Source organism: Solea solea, chromosome 15 (assembly GCF_958295425.1).
Source record: "Solea solea chromosome 15, fSolSol10.1, whole genome shotgun sequence".
Taxonomy (NCBI): domain Eukaryota; kingdom Metazoa; phylum Chordata; class Actinopteri; order Pleuronectiformes; family Soleidae; genus Solea; species Solea solea.
The window spans coordinates 10,079,674-10,097,708 of NC_081148.1; the positions used below are offsets into that span (position 1 = coordinate 10,079,674).

The 18,035-nt window shown below is 42.4% G+C and overlaps 1 protein-coding gene across 1 annotated transcript; it reads right to left on the minus strand.

The window, feature by feature from the left end:
- Nucleotides 1-264: 264 nt before the first annotated feature.
- tnfaip3 (tumor necrosis factor, alpha-induced protein 3) lies at nt 265-12,964 on the minus strand. The gene is given in 10 exon segments (XM_058651979.1): nt 265-3,289; nt 3,619-3,635; nt 3,638-3,823; nt 3,913-4,910; nt 5,401-5,581; nt 5,680-5,850; nt 6,305-6,446; nt 6,607-6,797; nt 10,450-10,861; nt 12,676-12,964. Coding segments are annotated over 9 exon segments (2,469 nt in total). The 5' UTR covers nt 10,757-10,861; nt 12,676-12,964; the 3' UTR covers nt 265-3,013.
- Nucleotides 12,965-18,035: the final 5,071 nt, after the last annotated feature.

The window sequence follows — 18,035 nt, forward strand, 5'->3', positions numbered from 1 at the left end:
ACTGGCTCTCTGACGTGATGGCTGTTTAGCACCCACTGTACTTTCTACACTGGTGATGGATCTGCTACAAATGCTTTACAAAAAAAAAAAAAAGATTTAGGCAACACAATGCTGTAATAAGAGGGCAATGTTGAAATGTGGAAAAACCACATACTGTATGTGCAAGTGCTTGTAGGAAAAGTTATAAGTTCTGTAATGCTGCAATGAACGCACACATACACACACACACACACAAATAACTACAGAGACAAGAACCACATTAGACAGATTTCAGATTTCTTAATAAAAATAATTCATTTCAGGACGACATATAAATAATTATTGAATCCCACAATACAGATATCTTGATATGAATAAATACTTAACAAATAAAACCAGGCTTTTTTCATACAATACCCTATTGTTGAAAGGTCACACAAAGAAACTTCCACACCGTTCGTTTGCATGTTTTGTTACACTTTTCTGCTCTTAAGTCGATGCTTTTCCTACTGCTGGAATGTCCCTAAGTCGGAGTACCATTCCTAAATGCCTCAGCAGCTTAGACAAGTCATGTGCAACATACGAGATCCTCTCCCAGTCAAACTCCACCAGAGCCCCGAAAACTTTATTAAGGGGTAATGATGAGCTGACCACTAATTGGCCTTGAATTGATTAAGGTTTGTCTAGAGGTGATTAAAGCACACAGAGATCTACGTACAGGCCATCAACACGTGGCAAGGCCTGACAGCTTTAGATACAGTTGAATGAAAAGGCAGACCGAGAGCCTGTTTGTCTGTGATTTTCTGACAAGAGCTACAGATGGACATCTGGATACTGAGGGGAATAACTGTTCGACTTCATATCACAATAGAGTTACTATGATCAATGTTACAGATTAGTCTGTAGGCAAATATTATTTCTTCGTACTTGGGCGAAGTAGATGGTGCCCGGTCGGGGATTTTTCGGTTGTTACTCAAAACCTGAGATGTCGATCTGTAGCACTCTCAATAGTTCAGAAAATTCCAGGCCGGCCACTTTTAAGGAGGTAACAACAACTGTTTGGCGACTGATGGCACGTGTACTTTTTTTTTGGCAGAAACAAAACCAAATATAGAAAATTACAATTAATAAAAATTCATTTAAAAAAAAACAAAAACAAAAAAACAAAACAGGAATGTCAGTTTTGCGTATTCCAGACGCACACATGCGCTAATTGTGTATGTGTGTGTGTGTGTGTGTGTGTGTGTGTATGTTGAAGATGAGGCATCAGGTTAGAAGGTCCAACAATATGGACCTAGATCCATATTCACAAAAGCATTGAATAGGTGGGAGCTCAGATCCACGATCATTGATCAGCGATCAGGCCCCTGTGGTCCATAAACTTTTAATCACTAATTAAAGGCAAAACTTATAAAAAAAGGATCAGCCCCAATACTGTGCTGTCGTAGCAACAGCAGCACATAACACATTCAGATAAACAAGGTTTAGCCAAAGCAGGTGACGGGAGTGCTCTCTGAAGTTTTGAACGCGTCACCTTGGCACATCCAGTAGGGTGGAGCAGCGAGGGATGCATTCTCTTGTGGGTTTGTTTTCCTACACATCACCTCAGGCAGGGGAGGGGCATGTACAATCTCTCAGAGCAGTGTTTTCATGTGCAGGATTGTGTGCAAACGTGTGTTATGTGGCGGATAATAGTCTAGACTTCACTCGTCATTAACTTCTCCATTCGTTAGCGATCCCCTGTTTTGATAGGACCGGAACTACGACATTTCTGTATGATGTGTTGTGTCGATGTGTGTGCATGTATTTGCTTCTAGGTGCTTAAGTGGTCGGTAAACAGGAAAACCAAGGCAACAGATCTGTTTTGGACGCGGGGGGGGGGTGGGGGGGGGGGACCAAGAGGAAGGAAAGCAGGGATAGAAAGAGAGAATGAGTCCTGTCTCTACTGTGTTCTCTGCCTTCTGTCCGCTGACACTGCCAGCATGTTGGCTACAATGGAGAGGCTTGTATTTCTGAACATGTAGCACCAAAACTAGCAGGGGCCTGCCCTGTCTGTCTTGCACTGTTAGACACAAAATCTGTTCTCACTTTACATATCAAACAATTCACAATGATAACTTCATTTTACAGATAAGTAACAATACTAAGTTTAATTCAACTCAAAAATATAAACCAACACTGCTATTGACTGACTAATGGAAGAAAATTAATTCTTTAAAATTTTACAATATTGATTGCAAGAGCCTTTTTTTTTAGGCAAATCTTTGTCTACTGTGGAAGGACATTAATCAATAATTTTGAAGAACTAAGCTAAACAATGGCGTGTAATTGACTAGCACTTCACTTGCTTTGCTTTGGTCCAGTTTTGGCTCACTTCTCCTTACTGCTTCCACAGATAAGTTGCGGGGCTTCCGCGACTACTGCATCCCTCATTCTACAGAACAAATGGTAGACAGACAGGCAGACAGGTACACAGATAGGTTAAGACAGACAGACGGGGGTATAAATCCTTGGCTGTGGTCTAGAAAGCAATGTCAGATGCTTCTTGTTATGTCAACATACAATCATTTTGTCCGGCACGATTCACTACGTACCTCTAAATACATATTGTACACAAGAGTTAAGTCAGTTGCTTTGACATGTAGCCAAACCTCTCACCGTGTAAGTGCACTGAGCACATCAGATGATAATAATTGCACAAAGAGGTATTCTGGAGGCCATGTCTACTGCGGACGCTGGACACACACACACACACACACACACACAGACACACACGTGTGCGCACACACACACACACACACAAACCCCCCCCCCCCCCCCCCCCCCCCACGTTCACACATTCTCTCTTCACATTCTACATGGGGGGGTTTGATTTTCAGGCCATAAGGTTACTAGTTAGTCACTAGCTAGTTAGTTAGTTGTTAGTTAGTATCAGAGGTGCATTGACTGGCATGGGGTGCCCACAACAGGGCAGCGGCTCTGGCGTGCTAGAGATGTGTCGTCACCGCCATTGCGCGCATGGGTGCGTATGTGGTCAGCCGCGATAAATCTGTTTGAAGTGATCACACTCGTTGCAGTAGCCCTGTTTCTCTTGATTGGCGTAGTGGTCGCAGCCCTGCGTCCGACACCGCTGCTTGGACTTCTCCTTGGGCGCCTGCGCCCGCCTGCCCACCTCTCTGCCCTGGCCCCGAGTGTGGCACTCTGGGCAAAGGTCCGTGCAACCCGGGGAAACGTTACTGCAACCACTCCTCCGGCACTGAGTCTGCGTCTGTGATTGCTGTGAAGATCTGGGTTTGACTGCTCGGTCGCGCTTTTGGTACAAAGAGAGCGTGAGCAGAAAAAGAAAGGGTCAGTTGTGGACGAGCATCACAGAGAAAGAACAAGAAACTAAAAGATGAAGACATAGTGAACTCGGGCTCGGGAGTATCGAACTTTAATAGTTTTGTGCTATCAACTAGGTAACTAACTTTCTTTCCCCAAGGAAGAAGAAACAGACTGGGCTTAACACTTGTGTGTATCTGTAATCTACACACACGTTTGATTACAATATCTTGTAATCAATAACAAGCCCTACAAACAACCTATGCCAAAGGTGAAGAGTATGTGAGATGGAGTTAAGAAGGTGAGGCAGACACCTACCACGACTGGAGGAGGGAGTGTGGTGTGCGATGTGCCACTTGGTTGAGCCGTGTACTCTGCTCTTTAACGTAGCACTTGTCACAGTAACCCTCCAGCATTGCCTTGCCAACTGCACCACACCCTGGCCCGCGACACCGAGAGGCATTCTGGAAGCCTGCCTCCAAACCATGCCGGCTCTGCACCGGAGCAGCTGGAGGCGTCATGTCTGAAAAAGAGAGTGTCCGGCATAATGTCCTTGCGTGATTGAAAACTTGACCAAAATAGATTGGGGACATTTGTTTGTTTCGAACTTACGGTGGTTGGTCTGATAGTCAACGTAGCAAATAGTGCAGAAACCCAACTTCTCTGGCGTCCCAAAGAACTGGCAACCAGATCTTTTACACGGCCGGGCCAGAGGGGCCTGCCAGGCTGAGGTGTGCCCTGGGGTTAGGGTGAGGCATGGTCGCTCAGCATCCCTAGCCTGGCTCCAAGCTGAAGACGAGGCCTCAGTTCTGGGGTTGCTCTGCTGTGGCTCCCCCCTCTCTGGAGCCTGCTGTCTCTGCATGCAGGGTGGACACAGACCATTGAATATCCTGAATGCCTCCTGTCTACACATACTGCAGCGTTCTGTTTCTGTCTCGCAGCCCCCCCACTGGGTCCAGCCAGAGCCCTGGGCAGCGTGAGGGACTATGGGGCCCCCATTGGGGCCTGGGAGTCCTGTAGCAGCTGTTCCAGCTCCTGGTAGTCCATGGTTCTGCCTGGAGTTGAAGCATCGCTCACAAAGTCCATCATGCTCTACGCTAAGAGTGAAGAGGCAGCCAGGTGTCTTGCACTTCATGGCATGGGTTTCACTATACAAGCTGAGGCTGGGAGCTGTGGGGGGTGCAGAACGGGGGCTGGATATGACAACCCCTCTCCCAGATGAAGAGGATGGGGGGCTGCTGCTTCGGGTGCCTCTAGAGTTCACTTCAGTCTCTGATCCTCTGATCACACCCACCCCACCTTGTACCCCTGTCCCTTTGGCTTGTACCACCCCTTCTATCCTCGTTCCTCCACCAGTGGTGGCCTGTCGCTTCTCAAAGCACTCGTGACAATGAGGCTGCGTGTCCACAGAGACATAGAAGGTGCATCTTGGTGTGGCACAGCGAATTTCGATGAGGGAAAGCTGGGAGACGGAGAAGGGTGGCGGGCGCTGTGGCTGGGCAGCCCATGCCTGCTCCTTGTCCTCCTGCCAGCGCTGGTACTCATGGTTGACAAGCTGCAGGTAGTCCTCCATCAGGTTCATGTCTTCAGGGAGATTGCCTTCATCCAGCCTGAGGAACAGAGACATACAACATGTTCATAAACGTCATTAACTATCACTTATTCATGCTGCACAGTTAATTGCAAACTATTCAAAATTTCACGGGTAAAACATGTTTGTAAACAGATGCCATTTTTTTCTTTTTAATGACAGTTAAGATGCAAAAAATACCAGCTGTTTCAATTATAAATCCTTTCACAATTGTAATATCTGTCAATGGCAATATGATATGATTTGTGCAAATTGTGCAGCTCTACTGCTTAATTAAAACTCTATAATGTACAAGTAGGGCTGGGCAATATATACATAAATAATTAATTAATTCAACAAAGAAATAAATAATGTCTTGCACCAACACACATAATTATCATATTGCTTCTGATAACTTTGTATCAGGATACATTTTTGGCCATATCGTCCAGTCCAAAGTACAAGATATGATCTTAATTTGAAAAAAGGAAAACAGATTTCTCCTGACTGGAATAAAGTTCTATAAATACCTTGCAGCGTTGATTATCCTTAGGACATCGTAACCCAAGCCAATGACGGGGATCTCTATCAGTAATAGGTAGTCTTTCAGAAACTTCTCTTTCTGCTGCTGTTCTTTCTCCATCAGGAAGTGGACCTTCAGCTCCTCAAAGTCCCCCCGCCCTGGGTTGATCAGCGGCACTGCTCGGATCTCTGAGAAATTCAGACCGACAAAAATCTCAGAAAATGCCTCGTCCTTTCTCCCTTTTGTCATGTCAGCTACATTACACTGGCCTGTTAGTGTTTCCTACCTGGACCACTGTCTTTGATGGTGATGAGGGGTGCAAAGTGCTGGGAGTCATAGCCGAGCACTATTGGGTATTTGTAGCACTCTGTGGGAGGCCAGTGTAGCGGCAAATAAATCCCACCCACATTCAGTGGAGAGATGGAGGAGCCAGATTTCATACTCCTGACCACCTGGTCTGTTAAAAGAACAGAAAATAAGTGTCCAAGAACAAGTTGTTTTTAGAGCACTTATTTATAGACATATTGTCTGCATATTCCTTGGAGGAAGAACAGACTTTTCATTGTTTGGAAGGAGGTAACTGATGCTAATAATTAGCACCAGTGCAAAAACACTGCATTTAACTGTCAAGTACAAGGCAAAAATGACACATTTAAAAACAGGAAAAACTCAGACATACTTTCAAAAAAGCTTCTGCAAAACATCATCTCTACATCTACCAGCCAAAATAGATGGGAGGTGATGAATTAAAGCACAATAAATACTTTAGAAACACCAAACAGAAAATGAGGTCTCTGACATGTGAGTCGTTCAGCTTCACTATAACTGGCATCTTGATGCCACAGACTATGGAGTCTTAAATGGCTACCAAGGTGCAGTTATAATACATTTCAATAATAGTACGTGCCTACCTGCGATGACAATGATGGGTCTGCGTAGAATGTTTGAGAGGACGAAGATGTGAATGTCCTCCAGAGAGTCAAACTGGAGGCCATTGCTACTGGAGACCGGAGATGCCATCTTTACAATCTTTTCCCACTCCTCCTCCCAGTTCTGTGACACAAACAAGGTGCAGAAACACAGAAATACTTAGGATACAAACTTTTCTGCACATGCGGGATTGTACAATGAATGACCTGTAATAAGCTATACTAGTAAAAAAATGTGTGTTTATGTGTATGTTGCAAATGCATTGTCTCAATAGCACACGCACCATGGTGGTGTATCGGAGTCCGGTCTGGGTGAACTCCTGGGACTGGAGCAGCTCTGCCTGAAAACGAGCTCTGAAAACACCAGTGTCCGTCTCTTTCAACACACTATGGAGGGCTTTCCGAAGCACCAGGTCTGTGTCCTGAACGCCCAGCATGTACTGAGAGGCCGCATGGAGCAAACAGTTCCCATCTCCTAAAGACACACAAAAACACGATATTAGCACTGCATGTTATCTAACTGTTTTTACACGGTGCACAAACTTAAGTTGTGCAGAGGTACATGGATGTCTATATGTAGATGTACACACCATTGCAGTTTGCACACACACACACGCGTGTAACAAAAGCCAGGGGATTTCCAGGCTGGTGGGCTGTCACACTATCTGATGTCTAGACTGTTATATGACCCTCACATGTTTGAAAGTACACACACAGACAGTTCAGCTTCGACCACGATGCCTCCGAGAAAATGGCCTGAAATTTAGCTCAAAACATTTGTGACAAATTAAATGTCACTGATATAACTCTGTAATCTGCCCAGAAGATCTCTGTCAAAGAAAACCACTTATTTTATCCTCTTCTAACTTTTCACAGAGAGATGAAGAGTTTTCACAAAAGGCATTTCCGTGTGAGAGAGCACATTGACTGAAACCTTGGAATTTCATTTAGTATCCTATGGCAAATCTGGGTCTTTTTGTCATTGTGAAACAGGAGAGCCCATGTTTGTCGGTTTGTGTAGTTTAAAAAAAAAAACCCTGCTGCACACCAAACACAGGAATTTCCCTGTGTGAACTTCTGCCTATTGTGTGTGTATGTGTGTGTGTGTGTGTGTGTGTGTGTGTGTGTGTGTGTGCGCACGCGCCTGTTACTTTCCTATTATCCAAATGCATCAGCGCTACTTGGCTGGTCCTGGACTTTCCACAGGGGCGTGACTTGGACAGGATGGAATGTTATCTTTACAACTATGGCTATCAACACCCAATGAAAGCTATGATTAGGGAGTGCTAAGATAACATGTGCTGTCACATGCATCAATCTACTCAAATGTGGTTTTTTTGTTTTATCTTCATGATTTATCGCTCCGTTCACTGGCAACAGATCTCGCACACACACACACACACACCCACCCACACACACACCCACACCCACACACACCTGAATAACTGCACCTTTTTTCTTTATTTATAAAACTGCTGCATCAAAATGAAACAAACACTAACTGATCTATGATCGTTACACAGTACAATGTGTGCAGGAAGGAAGAGTTTTGAAAAGTTGACCTACACAACAAGGAGTATAAAAGCCCATGATTTGTGTTCATGCCATAGGCAAAAACAGATCAGATTCCTTAAAAAAAAAAAAATTAAAAAAAAATTACCTGTGGTGCAAGGTGACTGTAATGTGATACATGGTTGAATGTAATGTAATGTGATACATGGAAGAATATTGCTATACTCCGACGAGCTAAGTCCTAGCATTCCGGCACTCTAGTATCACGCTCAACAAACGTAAGTAAATAAATAAATAAATAAATAAACAAATGGCCCTCTAGAGAGAAAGAACACCTTCGACAGCCCCGTGCACAGACATACACACACACAGAGGCAAACAGAAATGAGCACAAACGCACAAACACGCCTGTTTAATTGGTTCCTCTTGTGCACACAGACTTTTTGACCCTGAATAAAGCTGCCTGATGGCGAAGGATGAAAGACAGTCTGTTGGTCCCATCAGTTTATAAATAGACACTTCCTCTGTGACAAGCTGGGACACTTCCTGAAAAGGCGAGCAGAAAAACCATCTCTTGATCCTCATTTGTTTCTCATACAGGTAATATAAGTTTCAAATGATGTGCGTTCACAACATCAATGTTTTTTTGGTTAGACATCATTAACTAGTCCAACCAGCAGCACGTTTCTTTCTGTCCTGAAAAGAACAGTAGTGCTCGGTGTTAAACTATCCAAATAATAAGTAAAATAAATAAAATAAGTCTTTCCTTGTCAAGCTCAACACAGTGGCAGCGTAACGTTCCTCCCTGCTACCACAGTACATAGAGCCAGTATAATATAGCTGAACAAATCTTGCCTGTTAGGAGACACATGACAGACACGGGATGCTGTTTGGGAAAACCCCTTGGATGCATCTAGACTTTGAAGACAGAAGACACACTGAATGTTTGCAACGCGTTTCTTCCGTGGGCGGAAACGTTGATTGAAACAGGAAAAAGGATATGACCCCTTCATTGTAATTGCCAGGGACTGCACGTTTAATTAGGATGTTTGATTTTGGGAGTTGAGATGTTTTAATACGTTCACAAAAGATAAAGACTTGAGTCAAAGAGTTTGGGCGAGCAGGTAAATTTAGGTCCCAGATGAAATGTTAAGACTCTGAGAAGCTTAATTAATATGACCTGTACTCATTGGACACTCAATAACCGACTCCTGTTCCCTCTCTGTCTCTTTCTCTGTGTGTGCTGAGTTCCAGTGACTCAGCAGCAGTCAGTCCTGTGTGTGTGTGTGTGTGTGTGTGTGTATTGTCCGTCCTCTGTTCAAAGTCACGTCTGGGTCCTTCAGAGTTAGACATTCTGCCTCATCTTTCTGACATCATCCATAGCAAGCCAGGAAATTCCATCCATGTTACTGGCAGCTACTCGTCAGCTCAGGGGTCTTTCTGAAGAGGAACCATGTATTGATTTGAGTTACAGTAACTACTTCAGTAATGACCAACTTCCAACAGGGCCCTTCATTAAGAGTTTCACTATACGCAAAAGACACGCATGAGGACATCAGATGAAACCCAGAGCAAGTTCCTGACCCATCCTGTTACTGTTCAAAGCAAATTCGGAGAACACATCTATACGGGAATTTCTCACTGCTAAATATTTGTACTCACTTCTAATAAGAAAGAAACCATTTCCTCTGGAAACTCACATGGTTAAGACAAAGTTAACACCACTTCATTTCTGCTTCCTTCTTCTGGTGTGAATGCGACTGGTGTTTCCCTGAATGCTGTTTCCATTACAATATTAGATTCTTTGTTTAAAAATAGACCAAAGTTTGATGTACATACACACACACACACCTGTCTAAATTTTAGCTGATAAAAAAAAAGTCTCGGCAAAGAGACAATGTGACACAGTTCGGTCACATTTGATTTAACAAGACCTATTGAGCTGTGACACATCTGTGGGGAAGTTAAAATGATTTCAGTTGTTTAAGATCCACTCCTCACACACCTACACAGAAAGAAGGGGACGTGCCCCAAAGCTTGTAAATAAAAAACTGTGGAAATAGTTCGGTCTGAGACATCATCGACAGTAAATAACAGTCCTGCATGTGACGCCAGAGAATTTCCCAGTACAGAGCAGTGATCAGAAGTAACCAGACCCTACCCCGGGATGTTCCCGTGTTACAACATCCACGCAACAGAAAACATGACTTAGCAGAGGTCTGACTGAACTCAGTGCCCAGCTTTGTAGAGTAAAACCAAAAGGGCTGCTAAATGAGTGTGTGTGAAATGGAAGCTGTGGCACTCGGTTATTGTCACTTACAGTAACTCTGCTTGTGAGTAATGACATCTGAGAATTTAAATAACCTCTATCACAGAAAATGAAACCAAAGCAAAAGACTCTGTCACTGACTGTTGAATCTGTTGGACTCTGCCTCGACTGTAACCAGATCCTCATGCTCATTGTTTTAAATCCGAGATAAAACATCTCAAAGTCTCACTTAAGTGCTTACATTTTCCATGGAGCCTCATGCACAAGTGTGAAAACCACACACAAGTGGTTTTGCTGCAGACTCCAGCACAACTCCCCAACACAGCACCAGCAGAATCTCTCTTACCATTGGTACGTAAGGGCACCATCTTCTTCACCTCCCGACACCAGTTGAGCTTCTTCTCCTGCTCCAATGAGGCCTGCATGGCTCGGTCCAGGATAGCAGCCTGCACCACCTCCCTGAAGGCCTGCGGGAAGTGGTTCATGGCGATCATCTCCAGAGTGTACCTGTGCATACTCCGCAGGTGGTGCATCAGGCCGCCAGCCGCTGCCGGCTTCACCACGTCGTTGGGCACTCGCTGACGGATCTTTACCGCCTTCAGCAGGTTGGAGACAAACAGGAATTTGGGGAGGAAGTTCTGACCCTGCGACATGGCGAACGACTGGTCGGGCGGATGGAGGGAAGGGACGAAGAGCAACAGGGAGGAGTAGAGGAGGAGGAGGAGGCACCAACCACCGAAGACCAAACAACCTGGAAACTGTATGGAGAGAAAGGGGAGCGGATATGCTATTTTGCACAACAGTACAGTAGAAAATAATAGAACAGACTGGTGGGAAATTTTCAGTGGAGAGTCCCCTTCCTTTATTAATTGAGGCTCAAGACACAAGTTAATTTACAGTTTGTTTGGGAAATAACCCGACATGCAGGATCATCCCAACTGCGGATGCTGGTGCTTTACACTGGAGAAAAAAAAGAAAAGTACACAGAGAACCCTTTTTTATCCCACGTTTGTGCTGTTAATTCTCCTTTTCGTCTGGATGGGTTTTGAGAGTTCCCCTCCAACAAGGCTTCCCAGTGTCCCACTGAGCTCAAAGCCTTTCAACAACAAACTGGTGGTTTCCAGTCCTCAGCTGGAGGCCACCCATGGCTTGCCAGGCAACACTGAAGGTCACACAGGCTGCTGCCCAAGGCCTCGTCCCTTACAAACACCTTTCCCAACAAAAATGTTTCCTAAACTTTTTTATCTGGGGATAACACTTTTGCATACATCTCCCGTGAGCCGTCCATTGCTCCAAACTTGGCTTAAAATACAAGTTGAGGCTATAAACTGAATGACAAACGTTGATTCCTGCATCGGAAGCAATACTAATATCTTACCACAGTTTCCACAAACATAACCTACATATCCATAAATAATTACATCAAAGTATGTCTGACTAACTCAGCCACAAACATAACCTCCTTGAGGAATTACAAAACAACCAAAAGTTTGCAAAGATGCTTCTTTTCAGTTAGAAAACATCAGTTTTAGTGTCACTGAACATGAGGGTTAAATTCTTAAATTCAGTAACAAAATGGATCACAAAACGTTTTCTTTCAGTATTAAAGCGACAAAAGGTTCAATATAAATGTATAAAATGTTAATGCACTGGACAAACTAGCAATGTTATTAACTGCTTTAGACTTCATCTTTAATTATTATTTTTGAACATATTGCACAAACCTAGTGCCACTCATACAGGACACATTTCACCTCCCCAAAATGAGGAGAATGTCAGCACACAGGAAGTAGAAAGTGATGGTCAGCAAGCAGGCCTGGAGATGTGCTGACTTTTTTGTTTTGTAACTCGCAACAACATCCTTAAATTACACATTTTGGAATTGCCAGTGAGTCAGTAAGTCCGGTTTAACTTCTAAATTGTGTGAACACCTTTGTGCAGCACTTAGGCTTTTAGGTTCAGTAGTAGCCTGTGTGCCTTTACTACCCAAACAGCAGCAGGTGCAACAACAGACTAGGCCCTGCTAAAGGGGCTGGCTACTCAGTCACATGAGGGAGCAGACAACAGACACCTGGCCTGACATGGTTCATTTACAGCTGTTGTTGTTGTGGTGGTGGTGCTTCCACGGGAAGACTTCAGCCAGAGTGGCGTGGACGCTGCGGTGTGAGGACGACTGGCTACATGAAACAAAATAACACACACACAATAACAGGAGACTTTGCTGACGTTAGAGGCTTACGTAATTCCAATGACAACTACCTTTGAAACAATGTAGCGTTGACGGCACCGCGGGTGTCGACACCGCGCTACATTAGGCTGCCGTTTTAAATGTCCAGTCAATCCGCTGGAGGGTGACGTCTTTAGTAAACAATGGCTGTCAAAGCGAGCAGCCACTGTCGTGAAGCAGGCTCCAGGCTTCCTCCCGTGTCCCCACAAACACGACCACACACAAGTCAAGGCCCCAGACGCGCTCGAACCGCCAAGTGTCGCCCCCTTGGTGAGGGATGTTGTCCACATGTGGAGACACAGGAGGAGGGAGGGAGGCGGGGTGTTAGTAGAGCGACCGTCTTACCTGTGTAATATGTCGGGGTGGTGATGATAACAAAGCCCTCCCGGATGCTCAGGCTAGTCCTCTCTCTGCTCAGCCACTTCACTCAGCCTCACCGCTGCGGTCCACGGCGCCATTCAAACCGTCTCTTTCCTTCTCCAACACCACCTCAATGCTGCTGGAGCGCTCGCAGGTCGCGAAACCTTTCAAAAGAGCACACATGTCTGCGACGGATAGTTTTTTGTGTAAGGAAACAACCCGAGTCAAGGGGATTTCCACACAGGGACTTTCCGTCCACCCATGTTCCTCTCTCTCTCTCTCTCTCTCTCTCTCGCTCTCTCTCTCTCTGTCACAACTGGGGGCAGGTACAACTCTCTACCGCCAGGGGGGAGTCTTCCGTGTTCCTCGACATAGAATAGTATTTGCCACCAACCGTGCATCACTGACGGAGAAACAGAGGTCACACATCATGTAATGGTCATCATCAATGTACTTTACTTAACTTATTTATTTATTTATTCAAAAACAGATATTTTTTAGCCTCACAACACTCTTCATTTTTTTTAGGAAATGAACTCACTATTTAACTCTCTCTCTCTCACACACACACACACACATAAACACATACAAAAAGCATCAGGTTTTTAGAGTCTAATTTTTTTTATTGAAGGCCCCTAAAATCAAATGAGTTGATTTTGTATAATAATAATAATACAACATCTGTAATAATACTTGTACAAAATAATAATAGTATATGTCGGCTCTTTTATTTTGTTTATTGTTTAGTAACAGAAAAAAATATGGAATTATGTCATGCCCTGCTGTGAAACCTCATCACTTTAGACCAGTGACTTGTTTATTTACAAATCCTGCTTCACAATGAAATAAACAACGGACCACACAATATTTTTACATCTTTTAGAAAAAAACACAAATGTGTTTGTATAGCTCAGTTTGTGCAGGAGGATGTTGTTGACATTTTACGATTCTGCATCTGAATAACAGCAACGCATTTGCAGCTAACACCGGCCCATGCAGACAAAAACTTGCCGCCAAGTGACAGCATATGTCAGAGGCGGAAGATCACGGTTACATGAAAACAAGCAGCAAAAAGCCACTGTTGTGTGGCAGAGTACGCCAGCTGTTTTGTGTGGTTTACCAGTGTGAAAGCTGTCACAACTGTTTCTGTTCCAACTGTTCCACGTGACTTTCTATTACATGTAGTGGGAACAGGTGACAGACAGGCAGACATGGTACATTTAGACAGCACGGACATACAAAGTTCAGTGTTGATTCCCAGTATTTTATTCAACTCTGGTGAGTGATTATGAGTTCATTAAACAGTTTAAAACCTCACAGTTATTCAGTTTGCATGGACAATTTGTTTTTTTTTTCACCAGGAACCAGTTTATGTTACACATGGAATCCACAGCATCATATTAGAATAAAAACACAATTGTACAAAATAGACTACACATTTGTCCACCAAAGGTTTAATTATGACATAAAAGTATGGAGATATGTTTCAATTATCAGTTTAATTAAACTTATATGTGGTTTAACAGTGTCAGGAAAGACATGTTGTCTGTAATGTTACCTAACTGGATTTTGTAATACTCCTGTGCTGATTCACTCCCTACTTACTGTTTTCATTTCCCCTCCCTGAGGAAAGACTCCTTGTTCTGTGTTGTGTCCAAAACACTGGAAACCCCAGTTCATTTCTTACCGTCTCATGTGGTGAACAGTAACTCAAATTTTATTGGTGTTTATTTTATACAACAGGTGATTAAACTAAATGAAACTAAAAGCCATATAAAAAAAAGAAAGAAAAAAGAAAAATGAAACCAATACGACTTTCGATATTTCATCTGTGTCTCAGCATGTGTTAAGCTCTTCAGACACGTACAAACAAAACACCTGCATGAGCTGTTTAGATGTTGTCATTTACAGATGAGGCACTTATCAATAATGCTTATGATTTAATGCTGTAAGAATTTTTACAGGTTATTTTGTTGAATCACACATCACATGTTTGTTGAGTCACAGGTGAGGGTGACTGATACTCGCTGGGTGTGGAAGTGGTGAAAGCAAAACGCCGCAGTCATCAGCAAACGGGAAACTATTTTACAACCGAGGGAGAACATATATAGCAGTTTGAAACATAATGCACTGTTCAAAATGAGAAGGAACAAATACTTGTAATGCGATTAAGTTTATTAACTCAATGTATTTTAGTTCCTCCACCACTTTGTTTTGAAAGAGAACATCATTTCACATTGTTCACATTTTTTCTTTTGTGTCGTTGTTTTGTTGTTGGCGCCGTCGTATGCCAGCTTTTTAAACTTAGAAATGAAACCCTTTAAAACTGAATATGTTTAGTAAATCTGCATATCCCGTCAGAAATAATCATGACTTTATACATTATGTCTGAAAGTGCTTTCAATGATACAGGTCTTTATTTAATTAAATGTACAGAGTTTAGGATATAGCAACATCAGTTGATGAAGTTTCATTCGGCGATCATTAAAACTCACAAGGTGAGCAATTTGTCTATAAAATTGAACGTGAAGATGTTAGTCAATTCCCCAAAAAGTCCAACTTTTTATATCAAACATGTTGCAATAACAATATTTTTTATGATATTTCACATGGAACAATATATAACTGAGAAATAAAAATGTATTTATGATGTAAAATGAATCTTTGCCTTTAAAAAACGTAAAGAAATAAATACAAATTATAACTTGGTATGAAGTGGTGGGCCACAGGATATCAACTGGAAGGCAGCATGTGGCCCACGGGCCGCAAGTTTGAGACCCCTGCCATACAGGTGAAAAAGTCAAAAATGATATTCGTGATAGTATGTCACAGAGTTTCAAAATAAAAGTGTAGCAGCCATGACTTTGTAACCTGGTCATTGTCTCTGTACACTGACTGTGTCAACAACAGCCAATCTCACTGTGTTTCTTAACTCTCTAAAAGGTGCTGAATTTTACTTTACATATATTCAAATGTATAAAAAGAAACATCTCTTGTGGTGACATAAATATGATATGCACAACACATTTCCTTCTTTGTGCACAGGACAATGTTTGTACAGGTGTAATATTTGCATCTGCTGGTAATCCAGGTCATCAATGTACCTATGTATATCCTGTAGCTTCATAAGTCTCATGTGATTCATGAGTGTTCTGACGGCGTGGCCAGTCCCTCACAGTGACTTCTGAACCCAGATCGTGTCCTAAAAGCCTCGGGGCCCTGATCCCAGTATGAGGTGGCAGAACAGTGGGGAGAACCCTGGGGAGAATGTGAGGGGAACAGCTCAGTGCTCTTCTGGCTCTTCTTCTCAGTGGAAACCACCAAGCAGGCAGATCGAAACCAACCCCCACTGACAGTCACTTGACACAGCGCATGTAGTGGAAAGAGACAACTGACCCTTATTACCTTTATGTTGTTTTAATTGGCACTTTATAAAATCTCTTTTTCTGATGTCTCTACAGACAAAGGTCAAGTTCACCTGGAGAGAGACATAGAGAGAGAAAGAGAGAGACATTCTTTTTATGGATCAAGCCTGACCTCTTGTGGCGTTCATGTAGAATCACAGATCATATAATTCCTGAGTTCCTTCAAGCTGCATGTGAACATCTACAGTAAACTGATTAGTTATTAAGCGACAGAAATATGCACGTGAGTTTGGAGTTTAACACAGTTTATATAGTGTATATATAATTGTATTTGTTTTACTTCTCACATTTAATATTTTCCTATCATTTTATACTTATACTTTTTGTCCTCCTGTTCCTGTAACATTACAGTTTCCCCTGTTTTGGAACTAAATAAGGAATATCTTATCTTAAAGATGTGGTGCTTTTCTTTGTCAGATTCAGGGTTTTTAACCCTTTAGGCAGCTTTTTCTTTATTATTACCATCTTTAAATGTATATACGGAGGCTATAAGAATGTGCAATATAGAGTGTCTTATATCTCTTTTTTTCAGCACAGCCTATAGGCAATCTGGTGACATGATTTTTGTTTCCATTTTCACCAACTATATAAATACACCTGAGCAAAAGGTACTCACATTTAAAATACATAAATAAATAGGATTGAATTTGTGAACATTTGGAAATACATCACATTTCAAAGTTGGCTTGGCTCGTTTTTATGAACAAAAATAGAGGAAAAATGGTCCGTTTTGTGACCTTTGCACAATAATCACTACTCCCACTTTAAAAAAAAAATATGCGATACAAAATGAATCATGATTTTGACTCAACGACACATGAGAACACATTTTGTAAAGACTGAAGATGTGACCTATAAACCATATAAGAAGTTGTGTATTATTCCCACTGCAATTTACCAAGAGTGCACCTGTGACACAGATCTGTGCCATGTGAGCATGTTATATATACAGTACACTATATATTGTCTATATTATTTTATATTTTTTACTTCTAATACTTCTCTATAATTGTATACTTCCTGAACTATTTATTACCTTTAATTTTACTATCTGTGCTCCTGTAACATTACATTTTTTTCCCTGTTTGATACTAAATTACGAATATCTTATCTTATTTGCAGGACCCAGCATTTCAAAAGATGTCAGATTAGGGTTTTGAATAGTTAGCTAACCATAACTCATATTCTATCAGTCATTACAGACAAAAAGTTTTTGTCAAACAAATCAAGTGTTTACAAGTATACTTTTAATTTCTTATTTCTTCCTCTGCCTGCTCCAGTGATGAACATTTTCCTGTTTTATTTACTTTCATTATCAAACCTCCTCCCTCTCTCCCTCTCTCCCTCTCTCTCTTACGTCTGTCCTCCTCACCCATTCACAGTATTTCTTACCCTCATGTCATTTTCCCCTCCTCTCTAGCACTTCTTTCTCTCTCTCTCCACCCACTTTCACAAAGAAGCCAGAGCTGTCAAGACATGCTGAGGAAAGTGTAATTGTGAGGCTTGTCCCAGGGTGTGTCTCTCTGGGTGTGTGCAAACATCCGAGCCCTAATTAATGACTCATTTATGACTGTGTGTGTGTGTGTGTGTGTGTGTGTGTGTGTGGTTCTTTCTGTGCACAGACTTGAACATTTACACACTGCTGTGCTCACGTTCCTGAACTTCATGTTTATGTATTCATTTAAAATGAATTTTTTTTAAAAAATGGAAAATCTTTCATGTCCACAGACGTTTGTGTTGATGCCTTCACTGTAAGAGTTTCTATGTTTTTTATCTGTTGACCTTTTGCACCCTGACAGTTTTCATTATGCTTCATGTTTGCTGCCCTGTTAAGTAAAGAAACTTTCCGTGAAAAGCCAAGTTAGTTGTGTCAGTTTGGAATCATCTAGATGTCACTTACATTATGATGCTCTTTGTTTC